The 27,360-nt window shown below is 45.6% G+C and overlaps 1 protein-coding gene across 5 annotated transcripts in view; it reads left to right on the forward strand.

Moving 5' to 3' along the window:
• Positions 1 to 27,360, forward strand: part of PC (pyruvate carboxylase) — a 2,561,538-nt gene that overhangs the window by 560,716 nt on the left and 1,973,462 nt on the right. For all 5 annotated transcript variants that reach the window (XM_069644789.1, XM_069644792.1, XM_069644793.1 and 2 more), the window contains one exon: positions 14,091 to 14,275. In XM_069644789.1, coding sequence (XP_069500890.1) covers positions 14,091 to 14,275 — 185 coding nt within the window. The remainder of the gene's footprint in view (positions 1 to 14,090; positions 14,276 to 27,360) is intronic.

The following is a 27,360-nucleotide window of genomic DNA, read 5'->3' on the forward strand; positions in this document are numbered from 1 at the left end:
ACCTATCGTTCTTAAAGCTCCCCTTCTTGAAATTTAGTCACCAGAAAATTAAGAACTTGCACTAAAGGGGCTGAAACGGGATCCAGACACTGGTCTGTGCACCATTGCGCCCAGGCTTTCCATGCAGTGCTATAGCTCCTAATAGTGGAAGGCGCCCATGAATCTTTGATGCAGTCTGCAGCGATTCGCAAAATTCCTGGCAATTCCCACTTTCTCCTGAAATCCTGCATGCCAGCAACTACAGCTTGCCTGTTGATATCAGGGGATGGCTCTGGCTGGACGGTCCTAGTAGAAGGTCCGGCAGATGCGGAACTATCTTTGGAAAATCCGAAGAAAGTTCCATCGCTAATGGAAACAAGGGCTGGTATTTCCAGAGCGGTAGTGCCATCACGAGTTTGGCGCGATCTCTGCGAACCTTCGCTAACGCTCTCGTGATCATGACAAATGGCAGGAAAGCGTAATGAAGCGCTCCGTGCCAAGTCTGTAAGAATGCGGCCATACCCGCTGCTCCCGGGTCTATCCTCCAACTGAAGTATGTCTGCGTTTGAGCGTTCAGTCTGGACGCAAACAGATGTGTATTGGGCCCCAGCGCTTCTGCAGCTTCTTGAAAACTCGTGGGTGAAGTTTCCAATCGCTTGAATCTATCAGATACCTCGAGTTCCAATCTGCTACCTCGTTGAGAGCTCCTGGCAAATATTCCGCTGTGACTGCAATATGATGTTCCAGGCAATAATGCCAGAAATCTTTCGCTAATTCCACTAGTAGCTTGGACTTTGTCCCTCCCAGCTTGTTTATGTAGCGAACTGTGGACATATTGTCCATCTTGAGCAGGACACAACACCTTGCTTTGCCCTTTGTGAAGGCTCGCACTGCAAATGAACCTGCTAACAACTCGAGGCAATTTATGTGCAGCTGCAACTCTTGATCTGACCATGTTCCTCCTGTTTCTATGTGCTCGCATCTGGCTCCCCAGCCTGACCTGCTTGCGTCCGATTCTATAACTAACGCTGGCGCTTCTCCGAAAATGGCTCAGCCATTCCACGCCTCCATACTCTGAAGCCACCAGTGAAGCTCGGTGAGCACTTCGCTGTCCAAGGTCACCAGTTGTTGATACCCTACGCCCCCTTGTAGATGCCTGATCTTGAGACGTTGAAGAGCCCGGTAGTGGAGTGGGCCTGGAAATATTGCCTGAATCGAGGCGGCTAACAATCCCACTACTCTGGCTAGACATCAAAGCGAAATAACTTTCTTCGCTATCACTACTTTGATCTCTTTCTTTATCGCTCTCACTTTGTGATGAGGGAGCTCGGGGGTCGCTTTTACTGTGTCTATGGTGAAGCCCAGAAATTCCAGTCTCTGTAATGGCCTTAGTTGTGACTTGTCCCAATATACTAAGAACCCTAGAGAGGCCAACAGCACACAGATCCATTGTACATTCTTGATGAGTACTTCTGTCTGCGGCTAGTATGAGAATATTGTCTAGGTATATGATAATCCGTATCCCTCTCTCTCTTATGGCGGCTGCCACCGGTTTCATCACTTTGGTGAAGGCCCACGGGGCGGACGCCAACCCAAATGGGAGACGAGAAACGCCAAATTTGTCCTTTCCACCGAAAGCGCAGATACTTTCGAAATTCCTGAGCGATCGGAATTGTAAGATAAGCGTCCTTGAGATCCAGGCGCGCTAAGTAGTCTTCTTGGCGGAGGAGATCGCACAGAAGGTGAATGCCTTCCATCTTGAAATGATTGTACTCGAGCAATGCGTTTAAACTCTTCAAGTTTATGACTGGCCGAGTCTTGTCTCCCCTGTGGACCAGAAACATGTTGCTGAGGAAACCTGGCTCCTCTTGCATATCTCGCTCTATAGCTCATTTGTTTAGTAGACTGAAGAGCTCGTTGTGCAACAACTCTAACTCCTTGCTTGCCATATATATGGGGGAAGGTTCTACTCTCTGTATGTGGGTTCCTACAAACTCCAGCCGCAGCCCTGCTACTGCTTGTATCACCCATGCATAGCGCGACAATGCTCGCCATTCACTCAAAAATTGGCGAGTTCTCCCTCCTACTCTTATGCTAGTTGTACTCACCGGCAGCGGCACTGGGTTGTCGATACGATCCTCTCCCTCTCCGACCTCTCGGAAATCTGGATCTGGATGGGAAGTAGGTATCTTGAGGTTTCCCTTCCCAGTATTGGGCTTGTTGTCCCTGGGGCCTGCGCTGGTAGTTGTAGCGACCGGACGTTCGGCCCCTGTGTCGTCCGGTCCCGGAGAAAACACGTCCCGGGAAGATTTTCTTTATTGAGCTCTGAGCTCTCTCTAATGCCGAGTATGTGCCCACAAACTGGGCCATCTATTTAGCAAAAGCTTCGCCAAACGGGCCTTTGGCATTTTCCCCTGCCTCATAAGAGGCTAGATCGCTTAATTTTTCGTCAATCTTCAATAATACTCCTCTCCTCCTTTCTGACGAAAGTGCGCAATTAGCATTTCCCAGAAGACACACTGCCCTCTGGGCCCAGTTTCCTAAAGCGAGGGGGTCTACCAGCATCTCGGTGTTCTTCACCTTTTCAGCCAGGTCCATTATTTTTGCTAGTGCGTCTGCTATGTCCAACAGCTTGTCCTGGCATCCTCTCCAGGCGCGGTCAATTCCTTTCCTAATATCACGCGCTGACTTAGTCACAAACGTGATCATCTTGGGATCTAGGTCTGGAGTTTCCGTCAGCTTCCCTGGTAACACTGGCCTAGGGCACTCTGACCTCATGCGTGAATGCACCTCTGTCCAGCGGCTTTCTTATGTTCTGGGACATGTACGCTGACACCCTGGGTGAAGGCACACATTCTGAAGATTTTGGGTGTCTGATAGTCTCTGGATCGAACATGTCAGCGGTGTTCTCCATATCTTGAGGGTCGGCATTGTCTTCGAAGTGTCGTGGGGTGTCTTCGTCTCCTTCCCCCCCTCATCATCGGGTGAGTAGCCCTCGTCATCATACCCTAAATTATTCACCCCCGGGGTAGGGGGTCTGTCCTGGCTCTCTTTCTGTTTCTTCAGGAAGGCTCTTTTTAGCCTAGCGACGGGGTCGCTTACATCTTGGGGAGCAGCATCCTCCCTTTCATTAGTGCTCGGGGGGGGGGGGGTGGGGTCAAAGAGTGTTTGCTCTTCCGAGCTACCTTACGCCCCTTTGGTTCAACCCCGTCTGCAGGGTGTCTGGCTGACGGCCCTGCCTCTGGGCCCGCATTTTCTTGACAGTTTGCTTCTGTCTTTCTGCCATCATCGCCTCCAAAATTTCAAGCCTTTGTGTAATAGGCTGTACTCCTAGCTAGACTGCTTGAGTCAGCGAGTCCCCTAGCACTTACTTAAAGCTCTGAGATAAATCAGCTTCCTGGTGGGAGGGATCCTCCTCCCATTCTTCTGCACTCCATTCTGGAGAAGTTGATGGCGTTCGGCCAGGGCTTCTGTATGCAGCCATCACTGCTGTTGGCACTGCTAACTATCAGCTTGTCAGCACTGAGTAGTGGGAAGGCTGCACAAGTAGTGGAGGCTTACTGTCACTCTCTGCTTCACGACTTAATGAAATCGTTACGCGCGAGCATTGAGGTGTCCCCAGGGAATGCCGGGAAGCATAAATCCTCCCGCTCCCTTGGGTCCTAGCGACCGCCGCGCTCTCGCCGTCTCCGGACGGAGCGGGGCCGGCAGCCTAAGGCGGGCGCGTTCGCTCGCGGCTCCGACACCTGCTCCTGTTATATTAAAATCCGGAGTTTACTCACTTGATAACGCTTGCATGTCAATAAATACATTTACTTTACCCACGCGTACGCGTGCTGAACTCCCGTGAGGTAAGCACTAATTCCTCATTAAATTAAATAAGTCAAGAAGGCAACAGGTGTAATGCAAATAATCCTTTCGCTAATATAGAAGTAATTCCCGAAACTTTTCAAGAAATAAGAGACAGGTACTTATCTCAAAATGGCAGCAAAAAGAAAGGCAAGAGGACTATCATGGCGGGTTCTTATACTGCGACCTGCTCCCGGATAGGTGGATCAGGAGAGGTCAAGACTACTAGCCTCGGAGGATCATGGGGGAGGTAGTGCAGAAAAGAACAGTGACTTTAGAACTTTTTAAAACCTCTCATATTTGGTATTTTTTACATAAGGAAGGAAAAAAAGAGCAAATGTTACGGTTTTAAATGTTTTGTTGAAAATGCTGAATGGCAGTAATTAAAGAGTAAAGCATAATGCAAGCCTCCTGTCTTGTCATAGAATGGGATTAAGGTGAACAGGTGCACCAGAAGTTGTTTGAAAGACACGATTAGAAGGAGGCAGCGTTAGTAAAGCTTTACTTTTGGTTTTATTTTGAGATGCTTTCTTCGCGTACATGAATGCGTGATGAATATGATTAGAAGTACGGGATTTGTTTTTACTTGGGAGCACACTAGGTGGCATTGGCTTGGACTTTGAACACCTTAAATGGGTAAGTGAAGGAGGAACCACAGGCACAGAAATGGATTGCGCGCGGCACTGTGCACCGCAAGTTCGCCTGAGACTGGAATTAATAAAGATTGAACATCAATTTTGGACTCCCAAGAGGGTACATTTCGTTAATAGGCTCGACAGTAGGTTTTCTAGTGCCTCGTATTTGTCATCTGAGGTCCTACTTTGGTCTGAATCACTACCATCCGGTATAGGGCCGCAATCAGTTATGTATTCACGAGTAGTTAGAGTGGGCGTTGGAGCAAGTATTTGTGCTGAAGGCTTAATCATAAATAAAGGCATAGTATCTGGGATTAGCCCAGTCTGCTCAGGGTTTTTAGGTATGTCGGGAATCAGATCGGCCAAGAGTGGAGGTTGCTGATCGAGTAGGCTGGCTAGTTTGGATGGTGGAGTAAAGAATAGAGGAGTATTAACAGGCATTTTGATAGATTGGTCTTGTGGTTGACCTAGATATTCTAACTCTATTAGAAATGGATAAGTCTATTACTTGGTTTGTGGTGGCAACATGAGTCGCAGTGGGGGACACATTAATTGCAGAAACATGGTCATCTTGCAGCAGACTATTTGCTTTATCGATTACTGTAGGAGTCTGTAAGCTATTATCTACTTTAAATATGAGATCAGGTGGGACAATCAAGGCCAATGACCCACCTAATACATCATTGATTAATTTAGAGCTTACGCATCCCAGCTCACTGGAAAGTTCAATTATCAAGGCATTAGTGGATTCAGTTATCGATTCATTTGGAACCAAGACTTTACTAATTTCTGACTCACTCGGAAGGCTGTTCGGCATATTTGTTTTTGGAAAATAGGCCGTTATGTGATTATCTTGGGTTGAGAGGTGAGTAATAACTTTGGTATACATATTCGACTATTTCTAAGTTTTGTGCATTTCAATTTCGTGCAAATGTTCAGCCATCAAATTTAATGTAACACACAACGATTAATACAATGATTAATAATTAACACCAGTTCTTATTTCATATGTAGCGCAAACGCGGTAGACACTAGAACAGCCAAGATATATATTAAGCTGGAGGCTTGTATACTGTGATTGTGTGGTTCACTAGGCCTCTAAGGAACAGAATTGTTATCTTAGTTAATTGCTGGCAGTTTAGAGTCAATAGTGCAAAATCACTTAGACATATTTCATTTTACAGTCCATTCAGCGTCATTAAATAAATCAGGGAATGAAAATGCATTTTCAAAATAGCGTGAGATCTATTAAATCACACACACACACACTGATAATACACAATGGATAAAACTACATTAGATTGGTTAAAAGAAGAACATTAATTGTCAAATGCCGGCCTAATACAGTACCCAGAGGCAATCCTAGTAAGGGTTACAAGTTGCTGGCACAGCGTTGCGCAATGCATAGGACAGCGCAAGAATGCTCAAATAAAAAAAAAAACTGTCCACCAGTATCAATGCTAATGATTTGTCAATAATAGTTTGTGGATACAGCTTGCCACAAAGGAGCGTCAACTTTCTGTTAGAGGACAAGAAGTTAAAATTCATACAATTGTTGCCGGCGATAAACGTTGCGGCCCCTTTTTTTTCACCCACAATGACACAACACAACACTTTCAAAGAACAGTTTGGTTGTTTACTAAAGGCACAGCTACTTACATACATGGAGCGTCGGCACAAGGACACTGCAAACGCTGTAGACCTTCAGTCATGAAATGATGAGCCCCAGACTAGCATAAAAGGAGGATATTACGCTGTTCCGTTGAGAGCAGAGAACAGCTACTTCTGAGCTACTTCAGGAGCGTGCGGCAGCCCCTCTTTATTGCGTAGTAAAAAGTGGGAGGGGCCAATTCTAAAAAGGAATAGAAATGGCATGTAAAATTACTAATATTTAGGTACAAGCCTAAATAAATGTATTAGCCACAGTATAATGGAGGCTAAGTCCAAGAGGTGATCCGTGTTCGTAATGGAAGACGTTGATGAGTCGTACCAGGATCCACAAAAGAGTCTCCTCCAGTCACCTCCAGCGAACAGCTACTTCTGAGCTACCTATGGCTTATAGGCAGCCAGTGAAAGGCCCTCCTTGCCTCTGAGATAAGAGTACATATGGGCAGTCCCTGGATGGCACAAACCGCGTTGTTCTGCGCAACTTGGAAGGCTTGTATGTTGGACTGCGAAGTGCCAGCTAGGAGACTATTACAATAGTCAAGTCTAAAGTGGACTAGTGCGGTAGCAAGCAGGGTGCAGTTATTGGTGGAGAGAATGGTGCGAATTTAGTTAATTCGCTTTAGTTATAAGGCTGCATGATGAGCGAATAAAGGAGACGTGTGGCCGCATTGATAGCTCGTCATCTAGAATAACCCCCAGCAGCTTCACCTTTTTTAATACTGGAATGGTATTATCAGCAATAGTCAAGTTGGCATAGGTGGGGTCTAATTTGCCCAGACCGACTTTGGATGCCACAATCAAGAGCTGTCTTTTTACAGTTTAAGACTAGTGAGTTGTCTGCCATCCAGGCCTGAATGGCTTTATAGATGGAATTTATGGCAGCAGAGTCCTGCTCTTACTTCCCACTAAGCTGGAAGATGGCTTGGGTCTCATCGGCATAGTTTGTGTAGTGGACCCCCAATGCGTCTAGTATGTCTAGGAGTGGTCGAGTGTAGATGTTGAACAAGGTCTTGAACAGGCATGAACCCTGTGGGACCCGCATGTTTGGAGAATGGGGTTGGAATTTTCCTCACCAACAGAAACCTGGACGGTACGAGGACCAAGGAATGAAGAGATCCACTGGGAAGCAAGATTGGAACAATGAGCAACCTCCCCCAAACGTGTCGCTAGGAGAGAGTGGTCCACCAAATCGAAGGCTGCGCAAAGGTCCAGAAGCATCAGCAGGGCGGGATGGCTATTGTCCACCATGCCGGCGAAGGTGGATTTAAGGTCCAGCATGGCGGTTTCCGTCCCATGCTGAACTCTGAACCCTGATTGGTGTAAACCAAGAATCTTGTGGTCTTCGATATGTTTTTGTAATTGGAGGTATGCCAATTTGTCCATGATCTTGAGGATTAGTGGGACATTCGTGATAGGCTGGTAATTATCACTGACATGTGGGTCAAGATTGGTTTTCCAACGGTGTGACCATGCCTCCTTAAGAGAGGAAGGGGACCACACCTTCATCAAAGGAGAGGTTGATAAGCCTGGTCATCCATGGTGCTAGGACTTCAAGTGCGTCCTTAAAGATATATATGGGACAGCAGTCTGCTGGGCAGGAAGTAGGTTTAAGATCCTGGATGATTTTTGTAACTTGTTGTTCCGAGTAGTGAGAAGTTGAAGCATGGCGTATTATTCAAATCAGAGAGGGGAGTTTGTGCGCCGGCCGAGTGATTGTCTGGCTCCTGTATAGACAGGAGGTTGTTAATAGTTTCCCTATGGGGAGAAATATTAGCCAGGAAACTCATAGATTCCCTGGCACCAAGCAGAGTCCTTGATGACAGTCACCATTATTAGTGGGGGCTGAGTCCTGGAAATCCGTCAGTACTCTAAAGAGTTCACTGACATTGGAGTGAGCATTATTGATCGGATTATTATAATAAGACGACTTGGAGGAGATTATTGCAGTCTTAAACGTCTTCACTGCTTGTTTGTACTGTGACAGTGAGGTAGAATTAGGATTTTTACACCAAGTTCTTTCGCAAGCCCTCTTCGCTTGTCTAGCGGAGATGACATCAGAGAACCAGGTGTTATGGTGCACCTCAGGCTTAAGTTTCCGCTTCAGCAGAGTCCGATCGGAGATGGCTTGTTTTAAGGAAATGTTAAAATGCTCTACTAAAGATGAGGACTAAGAGAAGCTAGACGGTGGTTTTAGACTAGACTACAAATGGGTTAAGAGACTGGCAGAGGTTACATTTTTAAAATGACATACAGGCTTGGTAGTTCATTTCGGCTAGAGGTTTGGGGAGATTGAGTGTGGCCTCAATTAAGAAATGGTCGGACCATGCACAAGGAAGCACTTGCAGATGGGAGATGGATAGATTTTGCAAGACCATCCAATGTAGAGTGTGCCCTCCTATATGAGTGGCCACATCCACCCATTGTGTGAGCCCTAAAGAGGCGAAAGAGTCCGTGAGAGAAAGGTCATGCCTATCCAATGGGTCCTTAAAGTAATTGAAATCACACAAGATAATTAATGGGTTTTTTGATTTAGTAATGTGGGCGAGCAGTTCCATGATATGTTCTGCAAAGTATGGCATAACTCTAGGCGGTCTATATAGAGTTGGAACATTTAATGAGGTTCTCAGAGGTCTTGACTTTGATTTAAAGTGATTCACAGTTGTCAGGACTGGTATGCGGGATAGTGTGACGGTCAAGGTGGTCCTTGCACATAAGGGCCACACCTCCCCCTTTGCTATTTTATTGATCTGCTCGGAAAATCATGTGGTTGGTAGGAAGAGATAGAGTAGCATTGCTAGGTATAGCAGAATGTAGCCATGTTTCTGTGAGGGCGTATAAGTCAGGCCCCTTTCACACAGTCGGCTACCTCAATTGCATGTTTAAATAGCGACCTGGTATTGAGGAGGCTGAAAGATAAAGCCAGATTAGGAGCATTGTTGTTGCAGCACTGAACATGGGTCGAGAGATTGTTATATGTGAAATTAGCTTTTGTATCACTGAGCGAACAAAGTCCATCAGGGCAGACAGGCGGAGCTATGGGACACATACTGTTAAAATGGACTCACCTACTCATCCACTTCATTCATGCAACCTTGAGTATGCAAGAGTCTGTTCCATTGTTTAGTTCAAGTCTCTGGCTCCACTTTCTCCAGACTGCCATCACACAAGCGCCTACTTGCAGATTTCATCCTGCTGCCTCTCTAGCTCCAGAACTTTGAACCACCACTGCTGTGCAAACAGTAGTCACCCCAGCAGCTTCCACTGCTGCTTTCTTGGTATTCCAGAAACTAAAAGCATGAGGGTTTCAAGTTAGGGGGCTGATGAGGGACAATCTGTAACTCGGACGAGAGTATCCTGATCCCCCCCCCCCAAAAAAACTGAAGGCAGCTGTAACTCGCATAAGGAAACATCCATTGCCATCGCAACAGTGAGTGTGTGTATTTTTCGTAGTCGTCACCTCACACATTTTAACCACAATCCTACTCCCTTGGTGAACAGGCAAGGGACCAAGTAATTAAATGCCAAATCCCCCCCTGCTACGCCACCCCACCCAGCCCCCCCCCCCAAGAGAAATAAGCAGTTCAGAAACGTGGCCTTCATGTGAAGAAAGCTCCTCTCCATGCCATTGGACAGCTTACTATATTGATGCTATGCTTTCCTATGATCACAGTGGGCCACCTTAGTAATAGATTCTTAGCAGTTGACTTTGATAAGGGTTCTAATGTCTCATCCCGTTGCCTACATATTACTTTGGTATCTCGCCCATATGGGGCGGCTCCAGAGCATGTTGCAAAGCAGCATGATGGTTTTTTTTGTTTTTTTTTAAATGTTTCTCTGTGCTCATGTGCTTGGACAGTTTCTCTCTTTCATGCTTCCGATCCTAACTGCCAGTCCTTTTTACGTTATGGACTAGACGGGGTTATCGACTAGTGGCTGCAAGGATTTCCCTTTGCCAAATGTGTTTACTTTGTTACTCTCCTCTCGTTTATTCCCAGATGCTTGAATACTCTCTTACAGCATGTCAGAAAGCCTGCATGGACTCAGACCCGCATGCTTTGTAGTGTGTGGGGCCTGGCCATTTTTGACCCAACTGCCCCCTATGTGACCTTATCTTTTACCAGATACTCTACCCTCTTTGCTGCAATGTTTGGAAGGAGTTTTCCATTGACGCCCATTGATGGAGTTCTATGTTTGCATCTTCTCAAGAATAAGTAAACATTTTACAGCAGCACCCTTGTGAGGGAAATCATTCTCAGCAGAGTGGGAGGTGTTCACTGGTCACTCCTACTGAGGCTCCCTCCAGACCCGACACTGCTTCTTAGCAGCCCATTATTGCTATTCAGCTGACACCCTGGATTGTATTACATAAGTTAACTTAAAAACCATACTAATGAAGACAAACAGCTCCTGGATTTACAGTGAAGCCCACGCACTCTGCTGATCAGTAACCCACAAAGGCAATCACTGCAAAGGGAGGATAACTTGATGCATAGGACTCCTGGCAAGGGACAAGTAGGAATAGTACTTGCAGGCTAGTGATGAAACAATTGCTGTGTTGTGTTTTTGTGGCCCGCTCATGTGTGAATGCCTAAACATCAACAGGCAACCAAGAGAGTTAAGTGCAAGGGAACATTGGGAGCTGACTCCAAGAACAGGAGCAGGTAAAACGTAATTACAAGCTCCCCTCCCCCCAATCCATTGAGAGGAAAAGGGTACAAAATTAGGGATTCTCTCAATAACGGTTGCCTGGAGATCAAGCTTACACGGTGGTCAGTCAAAAGCTCGAATTAACAAATCTCGAAAAAAAAGGTCGAAAAAAAAGGCCGAAAAAAAAGGTCGAATTTTTTTTTCCAATATTTTTTTTTTTGGGCTCTAGTATATATAAATAAAATAGGTAAAAACAAAAAAAACGTTAAAAAAGGGGGTTGGGGGGGAACCCGCCCCAAACCCACCCCATTTCGAAAAAAAAAGTCATAAAAATTAATTTGAAATTGTTTTTTCGGCCTTTTTTTTCGACATTTTTTTTCCAAGATTTGTAAATTCGAGATTATGACTATAAACCAGCTTACACCATAGAATAGGGGAAGGACAAAGAAACATAGAACACAATGCGGACTGCACAGGAAAAGGAAAGTACTCACTGCAAAAGAGGAAGCCAATAAGGGAATCCAGGAAGCAGAACATAAAATCTAGGGATATAGGAACAAGGAACTGGGAACTAGAAACTAAGAATGAAGAACAAGCAACAAGGGACCTGCCACAAACTGGAACGCTGCAGCAATGGCCAGCGCTGGACTGAAGCAAACGGAGGCTTTTAAAGCCTGTTAACGATCACATGGCTTGGGTGCGCGATTTGCTAGCAACTTCCAATCATAGGTGTTCGTCATCCTCCATCCATCCATCTATCTATCCTTGTCTTGCAAGGGTGCGGGCTCCTCCATCCAACCTTGTCTTGCAAGGGCGGCGGAAAGGAAGTAGTGGGCAAGGCATAGTGTTTTTTTTAATAATCATACTGGCTGCCAAAAGCCCAAATTCTATGCGGCAGGGAAGCAAACTCAAACGTATGGTTTTAGAGGGCCCAAATCACCACAGTACTGTGCCGTAGGGTTTAGGGAGGTAAAGTGCAATAGGGAACAATACCCAAATTATGCTCCCAAGTAGCAAGAACGAGAGTAAAGGGGAAAATTGTGACACCTTGGAACAGGATGCGTCCCACCTGTTAATTTGAGGGGCTGTTGAGCCCTTCTGGTCAGCCTTCCTCCTCCAGCGTTTCCAGGCCTCCACCAAGGAAGCTCCAGCAGCCATGTCTCTTTTCCGGGTTCTAGACTGAAGTTTCCTGGCCCCCTTTAGACCCATGGGACGTTGGTGAAACTTCTGCAATGGTCCCTTATTGGTTACTGCCCAGCCTCTGTTTTCCCTCCAGGGACTGGTTTATAACTCAGGGACCCTTTATCCCTCTTTCTGCTATTAACAGTGGAAAGCAGGCATTGGATAAAAAGGACCCGCTTTTCTTTTGGGTTTTAGTAAGCCCCGCAAAGTTTGATTACTGTAGCATGCAGTGTCATCTTGAAATTGCTTTGTATCTGGAGCACAAGGCTGCAGTGTTCAACTCCTTGTCTCGCAGGTACCTGTATCTTGCGGCGATCTCCGAAGCATGGCTCTCATCTTATTTCCCACGGCCTTCCTCTAGATTAGTTTCCGCTGTGATCAGGGGAATATTTTGCAAATACCATGTGTTAATAGCTTGTATTACTCGGATGGTTTTGAATTCTGATTCCAGGCTGTATTGAGAAGCCCCTTGTGTATTCTGGGACTCTTAGTCCACAGACTGCAACTCTTCCCCATTTATGACTACTGAGAAACTGTTTCTCATACGAAGTTACCGGCCCGTTGGATTTTGCCTTGCCTGCCTTTGGGTAGGTACATCAGGTAGCGCTGACTAGCGCAGTCCCCAGTAGCCTGCCACCCAGTATATGATATCCTGGTGAATTCACTACACAGTATAGCAGTGCCACATGAAAGAGCTCCAATACCACTGCCTGATGTGAACACACTTTTTATTTTACATCAATGACTAGGTGCATAGAAGTATATATTAAAAAAATATTGCTTTTAGAGCTAAAAAGATGTACTCACTTAATCCATACCACCATTGGCAATGAGGTTATTTTTAGTGAGTAAAAACTCAAACCTACCAACTCCCAAATAATACGAAGTAAAATACTGTAGCCTTGCACGAGGGGGCAATGGCAGCCTGCAATAGACACTATTGTTCTTTAGTTGGCAGTCTGAATTGGCCCACACAATTAGTGGAGCAGCTGCTACCTGAAGCTGGTTACTCTCCTATTATCAGGATCTGGAGAAAAGCTTGAGATTCTACTGGCTAAAAGGGTGCTATGAGGTTTCATCCAAGTAAATTACATCGTGGTAAAACACGTTCCTGAAATGACAGTGTGGACTTGTATTTCATCTATCCCTTAATACATGTATGTACATTTTCATCAGTGCAATGTCATTTTGACCTGGCTGAAACGGTGTACGGGTTAAAATGCTGTTAATAGTCTAAGCATTGAGTTTGCTTCAGTCTGTTCTTGCAGTATGGCTGTATCCCACTTCAGAAGCAACTGCTCCTTCATAGCAGGGTCCTCTAAGAGTTGCATCCTCTTACCCGTGCGTGGGAGCATTTAGCTTTTACCTTTGCTGGTGAGATTGAGGTTTGGGCTTCTACTGGTTTGATTACTGCAGAAGCATGAGGTAAATCTCCCATTTTACACCTCTTAAATCCTAAATCGTTTCCTAGTCGTGGCCGAAGTACAACTTATATAGATCCTGGCAGTGGTGCAGGAGGGGAATTGGGTTTTGGCCAGAATCTCCACTTGCTGCTAGCTTCCACCTGGCAAGGGCATTCGAAGTGCCTTAGCTTGGTGGTACGATTTTGGACTAACCGAATGGGATTGTATCATTGGTCCTGAGTGCAACCCCTAATGGGCTTTTTACCAGAGGTCCTGAATGCAGTAGTAGGGCTTCTTCTTTATCTGCAGCTGGAATATTTGCTGAAAAGGAATCGGTTTGACATGGAGATGGGCCACTGATCAGTCAGTCTTGGACATGTGCTCTTTATTTTGATCTTCCCTGTGAACTATAGGAAGTGATGCTGCATGTGCTTCTTTGATCATGACCATGCTCGTTTTTGGTTGTTAATGGTTTGAAGATCAATTTCCCATTCTCAATCCTCACAGAAGACCGTTGCTTAGTATTTCCAGTGTATGCTACGGATCCCGGAGAGTTGGCATCAATGTAGCTCTTTGCACCAGATGGGTTAAGAGTTTTAAACTCGACTCACTTTTCGGCATGCTACTTCAATAAATTGTTACTCATGCACTGTGGCTCCTAACAAGGATGTGTCCGTCTTGGGGAAATGTTTCATACGCTTTTCTTTTTCTTCCCTTGCTTCTTCAGGTGAGATCGCGATCCGTGTGTTCAGAGCATGCACGGAGCTAGGAATCCGAACAGTGGCTGTGTATTCTGAGCAGGACATCGGACAGATGCACAGACAGAAAGCTGACGAGGCATACATCATCGGTAAAGGGTTGGCCCCTGTTCAGGCTTACCTTCACATTCCTGACATCATCAGGGTGGCAAAGGTAAGATAAAGACTTGGAAGTGACTCATTCCATGCTCGTGGAATGCACATAATCTGGTCAAACAGCCTTTACAAGCATACTATACCAATTCATTCAAAGTGCTTTAAAAAAATCTAAAAGAAATCTATGTACTAGAAGTTAACTTTTCTTCGTTGTGGTTTCGCATTTAATTTCTTGTGAATTGGCTTTATTCTTTTGATAATTGTTTAGAATGTTGTGTTAATTTCTGGACTTTTAGACCATTTCGTTTTTTCAGTGATTGTTGCAGGGTCTAATTTCAGTGTATAATCCTCTTTGAGAAACTTCTGTTTTCATACTGAAGTGGCCTATGGCATAACGTAGATGGCACAACAAAAGCCAATGTTAAATGCCAAAAGTTGTACTGAATTATGCAATAGATAAGAATGCGTTCTCTCAAGGCCGCATCTGGCCCTTCAGTTAATGATGCAGTATAGTAAGCCCTCAACTTGGTACATCCTTTCTTTGCTCAGCAAACAGATGAGTTATCCTTACATTTTTGAGGAGGAACTCCACTGTGCTCATGTATATGACATACTCCTACATTTCTATAAACGCATGAACTGCTTGCATGGGGATGGCCAAATCATTTGGCTTGTCTCATAAAGCAGAACTACTATCATGAATAGCAGACATTGAGGCAGGATGTGTGGAATAGGACAATATTATCAGTTTATATTAGCAGTTTGCTTTAGGTTTTTTATTACAGAAAATGCCCTTTTATGTTGAGAGTTTAATAATGAGATAATTTCCCAGGAGGCCTGGTATCCTAGGCTGCATGCGAGCATGCTCTACGTCCTGTCCCTCGGCATTCTCGTAATTAGAAGGAAAGATTTATTTCCGTTTGCTCTTCCTGAGTTCCTTATTTAAGAGCAGTTGGCTAATTAAAAAGTTGCTAAAATATAATTTTAAGTTATTGGTTTATTCTATGATCCGCACTCTCAAGTCACAGGAATGTTCGCCCTGATGGTTTGAAACAAGTTTTAAAAAGTACTAGTATACCTTCAAGAAACTCAAACCTATGTCTCTGCATTATTTCCACAGTCTCCCTTGATGCTAAGAGTGTTTAGGAAATGCTGCACTCCACTCACTGAACCACCCAATGTCTGAGACGCTAACAAATGGGTCTGTGCCAAGAGACCTGGAGTCACTGAGACAGCAAATAATCCGTCTGAACCAGGGTGTGCTTTAACACAAGACACACTGCTTTATGTGTCATACCGGTTGTACTGTAATTTAGACTGACATTTGCACTTATCGGTCTATTAGCCGTCTCACTGACCCATGTTACCACTACTTTATGTCCAACAATTCTCTGATCCAAGCTGGATTTCCAGGTGGCTACTAGTCATGAAACTGGGGTGGTTGAATCACCCGCACCTCATGTGCAGACCCTGGCACAAACCCACTGCAAAGAGGAGAGTGTGACAGAGGAATCCTTTCAAGTGCATAGTGGGACAGATGGCAATCTGTGTTGTGAAAGCCCTAACGTTTGTGGGTTTATAGTTAATTAAATGATGCTGGTAATTGTTTGCTGAAAAGGGGGTTTGCTAATAACACCCCCCTTTCATAAATGTTCCATGTCAAATCATATTGCCAACATGTGTATGTCTAGAGGTATCGTTGGCACCAGCCCTGCAGTGGCACAGGATAGGTTCAAATGCCATATGTTCAATCCTGACAACTGCTGGAACACGAAGTTCATGTTAGCAGATGTGGCTTTTTAACTGTCCACACCTGATCTAAAGTATAATAATTTGATGCCTTAGTCAGCCTGGTAGCATGTACAGCTTTAAGTATAAACTATGCCTTGTAGGGGCATTGTGACATGAAGGTCTCCACTAGAGCCATGTGGATCAATAGTCGGAAGCAGTCTTCTTCCATCCTTCAAGGCAAGGTTAACACCTGCATCCAAGTCGCTGGCACCTTCCCCTATGTAGTCTCCTGGGGACCGGTCCTTCAAAGGCAGCACTGACATGACTTAAAGCCACTTGTTGTGTTCCATATGCTTATGTGTTGTTTACTTTTACTGGGTGTTCCAGAACCATGAAGAGTCCTGGAACCATTTCACTGTTGGGAGCTGACCTGGGCGCAGTGCCTGTTGCTCGCTCTCCTATACTTAAAGTACCCGTTATTAACTCCACCTGGTGTCCGTCTGGACTCTACACTGGCGATGAGGAGTTTTGAATAAGAAAGAGTCACAACGGACGGCGGCCTCTTCCGCGAACCCACTGCAGCGAGGCTAACCGGGAGAGCACTGGTCGAGTGACCGCAAACGGCGAAAGGAGCAGAGCAGACAGCAACAGGCGCTGCAGGCAACCGGTGCTCAGGTCAGTAGGGGAGCGCTGTGCGGTGGAGGGAGGAGGCTAACTTTCCCAATTTGGTGTTTGCTCGAGCCCATCCGTAAGCTGAACTACGCCGCGAGGAAGCACAGTGTGAGGGCATGCGTGTAGGAACTAAACTACGCTGCAAGGAGGCACGGCGTTTGCGCATGCGCGCAGCCAAGAATCCCCATACGAAGGGTGGCTAAGGAACGCAGAGCATCGGAGGAATCCCTCATTGTGACGTATGTTGCTAGACAATGCAGCATGTCCCGGCAAGCTTTATCAGATTGAAGCTGACTGCGCAAGGACAATAGGAACATTCTCAAGGATATTGTGTCTACACATAGGAAGTTAGAGGTTTGCAATAGCTAATATACTCCAACAGCTCTAGTTCACCGCACCTGCTGTGAAACTGGATTTATGGACATTGCCAGATCAGCAGTAAAATCAGTAGTAAACACTGTCAAGCACACTTGTGTACTGCAAGTTGCCAGAATCACAAATCAAGTACAACTATTGTTGATATTTCACTGTGAGGCTCTGATTGGGCAGATAAGCACGCATTTCTGTGCTGGCAACCGGAGAGCAAAATAACAATAACAAGCTCTACACCAGCATTGAGTGTTACAGCGATTGAGGAGATGGCTGCTGCAATTCCACCACCCTCACCTTTCCTGGCAGAACCTGGTAATCTTTCTGTCGGGTGGAGACGCATGTTTGAGAAATATATAGTTGCCATAGGAGGCAACAGGTTTAGTGCTGCCAGGGGGAAAGCCTTGTTGCTCCACAACCTGGGTCCCGAAGGGCACTGTGTTTGATGGATTGGTAGCTCGACAAAAGGAAGGTGCAGGTGACGCTGATGAATATGTCCTGGCTGTGAAACAGGTTGAGGAGCACTTCGAACCCAAGAAGGTCATGTTTGAGAGGCACAGGTTTTTTCAGCGTAATCAAGATGGTGCAGAGTCCGTAGAATCCTATGTGGCCTCCTTGAGAACATTGAGCCACACATGCGAGTTTAGAGACCTCACAGACTCGTTAATTAGGGACCAGTTGGTTAGATGCACCAACAGCCCAAGAGTGCAAGAGAAGCTGCTGGCCAAAGATCTATCATTAGAACAAGCAGTGGAATTTGCTTGCAGTATTGGAAAAGACGTTGCAATACATGAAGGTGGAGAAGGAAGTGGCACAATGTGTTTGTGCAGTTGGCCCAAAGGAAAGGCCACCGGGCCCAAGCTCGAGAAAGGAATGGTGGAACCAGAAGTGTGCCAATTGTGGGAGCTCGAGACACTCTGCAAACAATGCAACTTGCCTGGCCAGATTTGCTGAATGCTTCTAGTGCAGACGAAGGAGCCATTTCGTGAACTTGTGCACGGAAGCCTTCATAAACATGGTGGATCAGAGAGAACACAGCGGCGATGCACCAAATCAACCATCCACCAGAATAACTGATGTGGCCCCATCCAATCAAGAAGGGTTACCACAACATGTGTTTGACATTTCGGTGGTGTCCAGTGAAACAAGTGGTCCTGTAGATGACTTTGTTGTGGATGGGAGCAGTTTGAAGAGGAAGGTCGACTCAGCGTCCCCATGGACTATTTTATCTGAGGAGACACTCAAGCACACACTATTTAAAGAGGTGTAAGATTTATTACCAGCCAAGGTGCAGCCCTGTGGCTATGGGGGAACGTCCATTGATTTGATTGGGGAATTCCAGGGCCATGTATACTATAAAGGGAGTGCACAGCTGACATTTTGATTGCTAAGAAAGACACTTCACTTTTAGGGTGGGAAGAGCAAAGGAAACTGGGGGTAAGAATCCAAGCAAGTGCATGGACTCCTGTCAGTCACCATAGCAGAAGTGGATAAGTGGTCGAAAGAATTCCCTGAGGTGTTTTGAGCACAACATCAAATTGAAACAAAATGCTCAACCAGTGGTGCACAGAGTGAGGCCTGTCCCGTTGAAGATGAGACATCAACTTCATGAGGAGTTGGTTAATCTTATCCAAAGGGGGTAATTGAACGTATTGAAGGAACTGAGTGGCTCTCTCCTGTGGTCCTGGTAGCCAAGAGCAAAAGGAAGCTGAGGTTATGTGTTGATCTCAGGGAACTGAATAGAAACCTACTGGTAGAGAGACATCCGTTGGCAATCATTTCGAAGACCCTAGCCACACTTGGAGAATCCAGTTGGTTTTCTGTCATTGATCTTTCAGCAGCTTATCATCAGTTGCCACTATCCAAGAAAAGTCTGCATGTAACAGCATTTGTCACCCCTGAAGGAACATTTAAGTACTTGGGTATGCCAATTGGGTTGGCTTCGGCTGCCTCAGTGTTCCAGAGGGTGATGGAGGAAGTGTTGAAAGGAATATGGAACATTGCAGTGCTCCAAGATGACATACTGGTGTTTGCTGGTAGTGAGAATGAAAATGTGGTGTTGAAGTGTGTTCTAGAGAGATTGAAGAAGGCTGGTCTCACTGTACAGAGGAGCAAATGTAGGATTAGGGTGAGAGAAGTGGAGTATTTAGGGCACAACATTTCGGGGCAAGGAGTTTCTCACAAGTTTAGTTTGGTAGATGGCATATGTAAAGCTCCTGCGTCATTGGATAAAGAACAGTTAAGATCTTGCATGGGTATGGCAGAGTTTTACCATAGGTTCGTTAACAACTTCGCCACCATATCTAGTCCATTGAGAGATTTGTAAAAAAAAAGTGTCAACTTCAATTGGTCAGAGGAGTGCCAAGGGGCTTTTATGAAAATCATAGAAGGCATCGGGAGTGTGCCATCCTTGGGAGGTTTTGTGTGGCAGGAGAACTGTCCTATCAATTGATGCGCGTTTGTTAGGCTTGGGTGATTCTTTAAGTCAATTTGATGCAGCAAAGGAGGCGCATGTCATCGCTTTTACTTCTGGGCCATTAAGGGATGCCGAAAAAGGAATTACTCTGTGATTGAAAGGGAAGTCTTTGCTGTATTTTGTCTGGTTTTACCTTTCAAGTTTTTCTTGTGGGGTCAAGAATTTTTAGTCAAGACAGATCACAAACTTTTGATGCAGTGGTTGTTGGGCGAAGGGTTCGCCCAGAATATCCAGGTGGATGGTTGGCTTGCAAGGTTACAATTTCAGAATGTGCTATGTACCAGGCAGAGAAAATGTTGTAGCAGATTGTCTTTCTTGCCTGCCGAGAGAGGCTGTAGGGGATTCTGTAGGGATGTTTCAGGAGGAGGACATGGTAATTGCAAATGTGGTTGGGAGAGCCGTGAATGAGGAAGAGTGGATGGCAGCAGATGGTGAGGATGTTACTTTGTCTAAGGTGAAGGAGTGGACTGTTGGAGGGTGTCAGGCTTGGCACTCACCACCCCCTTATTCTCCTCACCTGGATCCATAGAGGACTGTTCTTGAAGGGTCTTCTCTTCCTTTCTTCTCTCTCTTAGAAGTCTTTAGATCGCTACCAGTCTCTTCAGTCTTCTTGCCCTTTTTCGTTCGTAGAGATGGGGTCGGGCTCCACCTGAGGCCACCTTGACCATGGATGTGACTACAGTCAGGCGGACCCAAGGGAGCCAGCCCCAATTCGGGGAAAAAGCTGGTTAAGGCATAAAGAAACCCTGTAATGTTGAATGCTGGACTGATTATAGTTGCTGAGTCCAATCCTGCTGGCTGATGGTATGAAATGCCGGACTGAAGGTAGCCAAATCTTGCATCCTTGGTCGACCAATCAAATTGAGGTTGGCTGGAAGGTACACAGGAGGCTTGGCGGGAAGTCGTAATAGAACTTGCAGGCCGGACTGAATTCAGATCAGGGAAGAGCCGGGTCCAACGTGGGAATGGGGCCGTAAAGTCAGAACTAAAGGTAACGGAGTACTCGGGTAGCCAGAAGGAACAGCCCCCCAGCAGACCCCAAAGAATACCCAAACCGGAGAGGAAAAGATGAGGCACCGTAGAGAGCAGATACACTGGAGGTAATCAATGAAGGCAGGAGATGTAAAAGAAACCTGTCCCCCAGAGGACTAGGAGGGAGACACGGAAGAATACAAAACGAAAGGAACGGGTCACAGGGCAATACAAGCCGGCCGTGCAACCTGCACAGGAAGTAGGAAGAGAAACCAGATGATGAAATGCACAGAGGAAAGCCAAAGCGAAGGAAAGGGAAAGGTAAGACTCAAGCACAGGAAGACAGAAAGGAGCAGAGAGAGAGAGAAAGATAAGGAACCTGAACGGACTGTCCCAAAAGAGGAGGAACCCGAAGGCGGAACGAAAAGGAACCGCTTACAGGAAAGTGAGCAAAAGGTAGAGAAAAGGCCAATATCGGAGCGGCATACGGGTTACCCTCTCCAGAAGGGAAAATCAACTAAGCACGGATGGATACAGAGCAATGCAAGCACACGGAGCAGCAAGGGACGCTGAAGCGAGCGAGTTGCAATGCGAAAGGAAGGGGGCGTGGCTCCCCTATATACAGTAGGCTGGAAGTCTAGAGCGCTGCTAAAGTTCCGATATCGGCTCAATGGAACCTCCATCTTTGCCACACCTTCCAGGGGCGAGTTGTGATAGAGGGTGGCCAAGTAAGGAAAAGTTGGAGCAAAGGTGTGATCAATTTTTTGAAGTGAAACATGAGTTAAGGCTTTCTGAGGATGGTAGCAGACCTAGGAGAGGTTCCAAATTTGTTCCACCTGCAGGGGTTCGGAGTAAGTTGGTTGAATTGGCCCATCAGGGACATCTAGGGTTGGGAGGAATGAAGATTTTTGAGGCAATCGTTCTGGTGGCCGAGAATGGACAATGAAGTGGATGTTCAAGTCCGTTCATGCAGGGAGTGCGTGATGGGTGATGAGAGTAAGGTTGTGAGAGAGTGTCCTCTTTCTCCGGTACAAGTTCCGGTGGAACCTTGCAGTCTCTCATGGGTCCCGTTCAAGGTTTGGGGGATGGATTTAGGTTCATTGTGATAATGATTGATTACCATTCCAAATGGTTAGTGGAGAGCTCTGAGAGGCCACCACAGGGGAACTGTTACATTTTTTTTTGAAGATGTGTTTTTCAAAGAGGGCTTTCCCACTGAAATTATTAGACAATGGCGTTCAGTTTCGTTCAGTGAAGATGACAGAGTTTCGGAGGCGTTTCGGGATCATTCATTTGCGCACAGCCTTGTATCACCCCAGGGCCAATGGATTAGTTGAACGGGCCAACAGATTCCTCAAATTGGGTATACAGTTGCCGTTCAGATTGGGGTGATCTTGGAGGGAAGTTCTGAAGGAGAGGGTTTGGAGTTGTCACACCTCATTCCATCACCAAAGTTTCACTATTTGAATCGTTAAAGGGCCGTCTGCCAGCCATTAAGTTGTGCCCCGGTTGGTTGGGATTGGTTACATGTGTGTAAGTAGATCACAATCAAGTGATGAAATTGATAAGAGGCTCAAAGTGTGTTTAAACACAGGTTTGATGTGGAGGAAAATGTCAAAAGGTTGGATTGGGCTGTGGGGGGATTTCGTTACGATAAAAGAAAAAACAGATTTCGATCCAAGTGTGTGGAGAAAAAAATGTATAGGGCCCAAGAGAATTGCAGCCGTTTGTGACAGTGTAGTGATTGTGGAAGGAGGCGAAGTGTGGTCAAAAGGGAATTTAGTTAAAAGTTCTTCATCAGTGAATGACGAAGTGCTTTTGGAGAAGGTGAATGTGGACGCGGATACGGAGGAATGTGAAGAGCATGACAAAGGAAATGAGGTGGATGTTCATACCACAGATATTCCCAAGGGGAGACACAGAAAGATGCCTGTTCCTTTCAAAGACATCGTTGTAATAATTTGTGTTTTGCTTAAACTGTGTTTATTATATAAGGAGGGAGATGTGTTGTGTTCCATATGCTTATGTATTGTTTACTTTTACTGGGTGTTCCAGAACCATGAAGAGTTCTGGAACCACTTCACTGTTGGGAGCTGAGCTGGGTGCAGTGCCAGTTGCTCGCTTTCCTATACTTAAATAAAGTACCTGTTATTAAGTAAAGTACCTGTTAATAACTCCATTTGGTGTCCATCTGATCTCTACACTACTCTCACACAAGGTTGCCGACCACTGGAGTCCTTTTGAAGTCAGCAGGAGTGGTAAGGGGGCAGAGTTAGAGTAGCCAAAATAGAGAAGTGGGTTGACTGAGGCATTCCACCATCTTGGTTTTCGGTAGTTGTGGCGGGTCAGAAGAAGGCAGACTCTTAATGGACATGGTTCACAATTTATTTATTAAAGTAAAAATAAGGCCTAGCTTTCCCTACCTCTATGGGTGATCCCTGCCTACTTTCTAACTAAGGTGCTCGTCCGTCAGTCGTAGCCCATCTGACCTGCTCACTATACAAACTAACTTATGAGAGGAGTGACTCCCTTACCTTGAGGGTACGTCTTAGTACCAGTTTGTAAGATTCTTCAATAATATGGTAATTTTAAATGGTCTCTGGATATATCGCGTAGCAGTCTTTGTAACGATTTCAGAGCGGATTGTAGTTTTCCTTTCTCTTTGATAATCTCTTATGGTTTCTTTGTAAGAATAACCTTTCTGTTGTGGCCAATTGCAGTTAGTTTGGTTTTGGTCAGTTTGCTTTTTATTTAGCTTCACTGGCTTACTTTCTTTAAACTGGGACTCATTGTAATCTCTCCTTTTTATATTCTCTTGATCTGATATGTATTAACTCGTGACTCTCCCCCTTTCCCTGTGTATTATTTTCTGTATATTTTCCTCTTTTTACTCTCCTTTTCTCTTACAGCTTCATAGCTCATTTCCTCAAAGAGACTTTTTCTCATGCTATGTACTGGGACGAGTTGTTTGCTTCATCAATTGGTCCTTCGTTGGCAGCCCGTTATCCCTGTTACCTCCTATTTGGAAGGGGATGTGTTTCTGGGAGCCTATTTCCTTCTGGATCTCTTCTCTGGTCACCAGCAGTCGCAACCTACCCTTATACTTCTTTTGGCTCTTAATCTCTTCGATATCCTTGTCGGTTGACAAGGATGTGGCCATGCTGTGTGCTTACCTGCACAGTGGCATAGGGATGTTAGAGGGACTTGCGGTCCACCACAGAATTTCCATGGGCTCTGCCCCATGGACTTCTAGGTGTTGGTGTTTTGCCTTTGGCATGTCCGCCTCTTTCTCGGTTCCCCTTCCTTGGGTTTTTCGTGTCTGGCTGTATCAGTGTCTTGGACGTTTCAATGTCTCTCTCTCGGTGGGTTGATGCTGTATGTCTAGCTTTTCCAACCTCTCTCAAGGTTCCCCTTCCTTGTGTTTCTCTTGTCTGGCTGATGGAGTGCTTTGGGTCATCCCAGAAAGTCTCTTGGAATACCTGCTTTGGGCTCTTGTGTCGGGGGACGCTGTAGCTCTAGCATCACAACCCCTCTCTTGGTCTCTTCTCCACGTCTCTCACTTTTCAGGCAGGTTTTAAACTTGCAGTCTTGTCTGCTTGTTCTGACCCAGCCTCTCTCTCATAGGCATGTAGGATGTAAATTATTTAACCTCTTTGTCACAGTACATGATACATTGGGGCTTAAAGATACATGCTCCTTTCTAATGAGAGTTTGGCCTTTTTCAGAGCTTCATCAGTCACGATATTAAAAATCTCTGTTGTACAACATGCCATGAAAGCCATAAGGTGGATATCTCTAGGGAGTTCCTCACGGGAAGGGGAGTCATTGTCCCCAAAGGGGGGATTCTCTCCCGGTGAGGTCTGACTTGCCTCTACCCCTAGAGAGGCTATTGCAGAGCGGGCTCACCTCCGTAGCCTCACAAGGAGAGGCTCCGATTTGGGGAGAAGGGTGAAATGCCCTTGATAAGTCATAGGGCTCTTTACCACTGTCCCTCTTCCCCCATTTCACAATGACCAGGAACTCACTGGTGAGGTCAGGCAAAGGGCACATTGTGCGACCACATGATTGGATCCCTTACAGTAGGCTTGCTTTGGCCCAATCCCATGTGAGATTTTGCCCTTGTACAGAGAGAGGATCACGTTTCCCTTTGATTCAACTTTGGACTCTCAAAAGGACATAAATAATTCATCTGGACCTCTTTAGGGGATACAGTCTATTCAAAGTCCTCGGCCAGAGAGGTCAAGGGGGTAGGCATCCAAGACAGAGGAGAGCTTTTTCACCTAACCTTGCCCAGGTAAGAGTGAGAAAAATTGCTGTGGCACTGGAACTAGAACCCTGCACTGAAGTGTTACAGAGCCCCCATAAGTACTGGCCAACGTCCTTGAGTGTAGGTTAAGAGCTGAATGAATTGCCTTCCCCCTGACACCCTGGACTGGGTCTTGCAGCAACCAAAAAAAACAAGGATGCGACTCCAACTCTGCCTGCATTTATGAACCACCGCTATGATGGTTTCAAAACTTTCATCCCTATTCAAGCTTCTGCTTGGGAAAACTAGAGTTCTCTCTGACTAGATGCTTCACCACCGCTACATTTTCGAGTTGCCTGTACTCCGTAGCCCTTTCATCCCAGCATCGGAGACCCACCAAGGCTTCTTGTGTCCCCAACTTTGGATGGTCTGGGGCATGTCTGTTATTTCTAAGCAGTCTTCTGAGAGTCACTGGCTCAATTGCTGCTGCAACTGTTCTGCTGGTTTAATAAAAATGTCTTAATCAAGTGCATCTGGAATGGATTGATAAGCAGTATGTGCTTCCCCGCAGCTGTTCCTTGCACTGAAAGTCTAGTGAAACCAACCTTGGCAAAGCCATGGGTTTTGGGTTGTCTATAGGTATTGGGAAGGCATTTGCCATACACCGCGATCATATGCCAAGCTACCTGCACTGCTTTCCATCTTTTTCCATCCCCTGGCCAGGTAGTAACATTATGGAAGAGCTTGTCAAAAACCTATCCCATGCCCTGACAAATGCAAAAACATTTCGTTTTGCCAGTGCTTGTTTTTATATACCACTTGCTAGCAATTCTGCCGTTATAATGCCCTTTGCCCGAAGATAAAAAAAAAGCTGAGGTCAGTCCTAATGGGTATTGGCACCTTGGAAGGGGGAGCCAGCAAATCGGCTGGCTAGGAACACGTGGGCTTCAATTTGTGATTAAAGCCTCCGTTGCATGCTGCCCAACGGCTGGTTCCCCTGCTGCCATCTCCGCCCTCACCCTCTGTCCCCTTTTTTGCTGTTACTGCCTCTCCACCTCCTCACCCCACTTACCTTATTTCTGCGGCGCTGCACTCGCTACTGCCTCTCCTTCCTCATGGCTCTCGCTGACTGCCATGAAAAGCGAAGAGGAGCTTCTTACAGAGCCGCCTTATCTTTCCATGGCGCCCATCTTGGCAAAGTATTTTCCTTTGTTCGAAGGAAAGTGCTTTTATTTTTTTATTTTTGGCACCCTGGGTTTACGCTTTGGCAACCAGGGGTGCTAATAACCTTAAACCCCGTTCCAAGGGCTGGAACAGGGGCTAAAGGGCCGGCCTGCTGACAGGCCATTATCTCCTCCCCCAAGACCCCTTTGGAACGGGGAGGGATAATGCCATATTAAAGTATGTGACTTGCACATTCCATATTAGCCGGCATGTTACCCTGTCTCATCCATTCTTGGCACTTCCCTCTCTGGGCAGGTGGCATCATGTTGCAAAAAGGTGATCATCCTGTCTGGGCTGTACATCAACCTTTTACTATTACCATTTAGGCAATACATGTTCTGGACCGGTGTTTGGTTGGTCCGCTTCAAGTTAAATATAACAAAGAAGTCCATTTTTAGCAGTAGAACCCGCCGACCTGGTGCAGAATTTTTTATTTTTTATTTTTATTTTCCTGTTTGTATATGTTCGTTGCAACAACTGTTCAACGTTTAATTGTGTGCAGATTTGTTACTAAATTGGTCTGTTTAAAGTACTGTGCTAATATATGTTCCTATGTAAATTGGACGAATATACTCTTCTTACTACTTAAGTGGGTAAGAAGACAATCTGGTGTTCGTTAGCTTTGTCTTGTTCAATAAGAATGTCACTATTTGCATATGCTGCATACTCTGTTCAGGTATATTTAATTATCTCTCAGAGGAGTACGCTAGGAAATTATATTTAATGTGCAAATTTCGCCTCCTTTGTTTTATCAGTGGTGAGCTACACTTTGTAATAATGTGTAGGTTAACAAGCCACTAATGAAAAAGCTACAGAGCACCGAAGTGCCGTTAATAGACAGGTCGGCTTCTGGAAACTAGACTATTTATTCCACTGAAGAATTGTTCCTTAGTACAGAGGACGTTTTTTTTTTTTTTTTGGTTTTAGGTCTTTTGCAGATTTGATTGGCCGAGTAAATGTTGGCATCCATCCAGTTACATTTCTTTCATTTTTTTTAAATTTAGATGTCCTTGAAGGGCGGCATCTTTGTCACGAATTGTAAAAAAAAGGAATGATGGAGATGTGTGCATGCGTGTATGGGATTAATGAAGCGCAAGCCTAGCTGTGAAACGGTGTAGATGTAGTCTTTTAGCATCCCACACTTGAAATGCAGCAGATTTTGGTTTATCACACCTACAGCTTTTCAGTATTTGCGTTTAGTCGCACCGTATTTCTACACCTAATGAATCTATGCTCTCCTCTAAACCTAGCCTCTCCCCAACCCCTCATTTCCCCCACAGCATTCCATTCAATCTCATGCCCCATTTCTGTGACCCTACTCTTTAAGTGAATTAGTGATGCCTGGCTTCAATTCACCCACACCTGTGCAGCTCCAATACCCCAACCCCTCCACCTCAACCCCACCTCTCCACCACACAAATAGAAATGTGTGGACTCTCCTGCACTCTTAGAG

The sequence above is a fragment of the Ambystoma mexicanum genome, chromosome 2p, assembly GCF_040938575.1.
Source record: "Ambystoma mexicanum isolate Mex_15411 chromosome 2p, UKY_AmexF1_1, whole genome shotgun sequence".
Taxonomy (NCBI): domain Eukaryota; kingdom Metazoa; phylum Chordata; class Amphibia; order Caudata; family Ambystomatidae; genus Ambystoma; species Ambystoma mexicanum.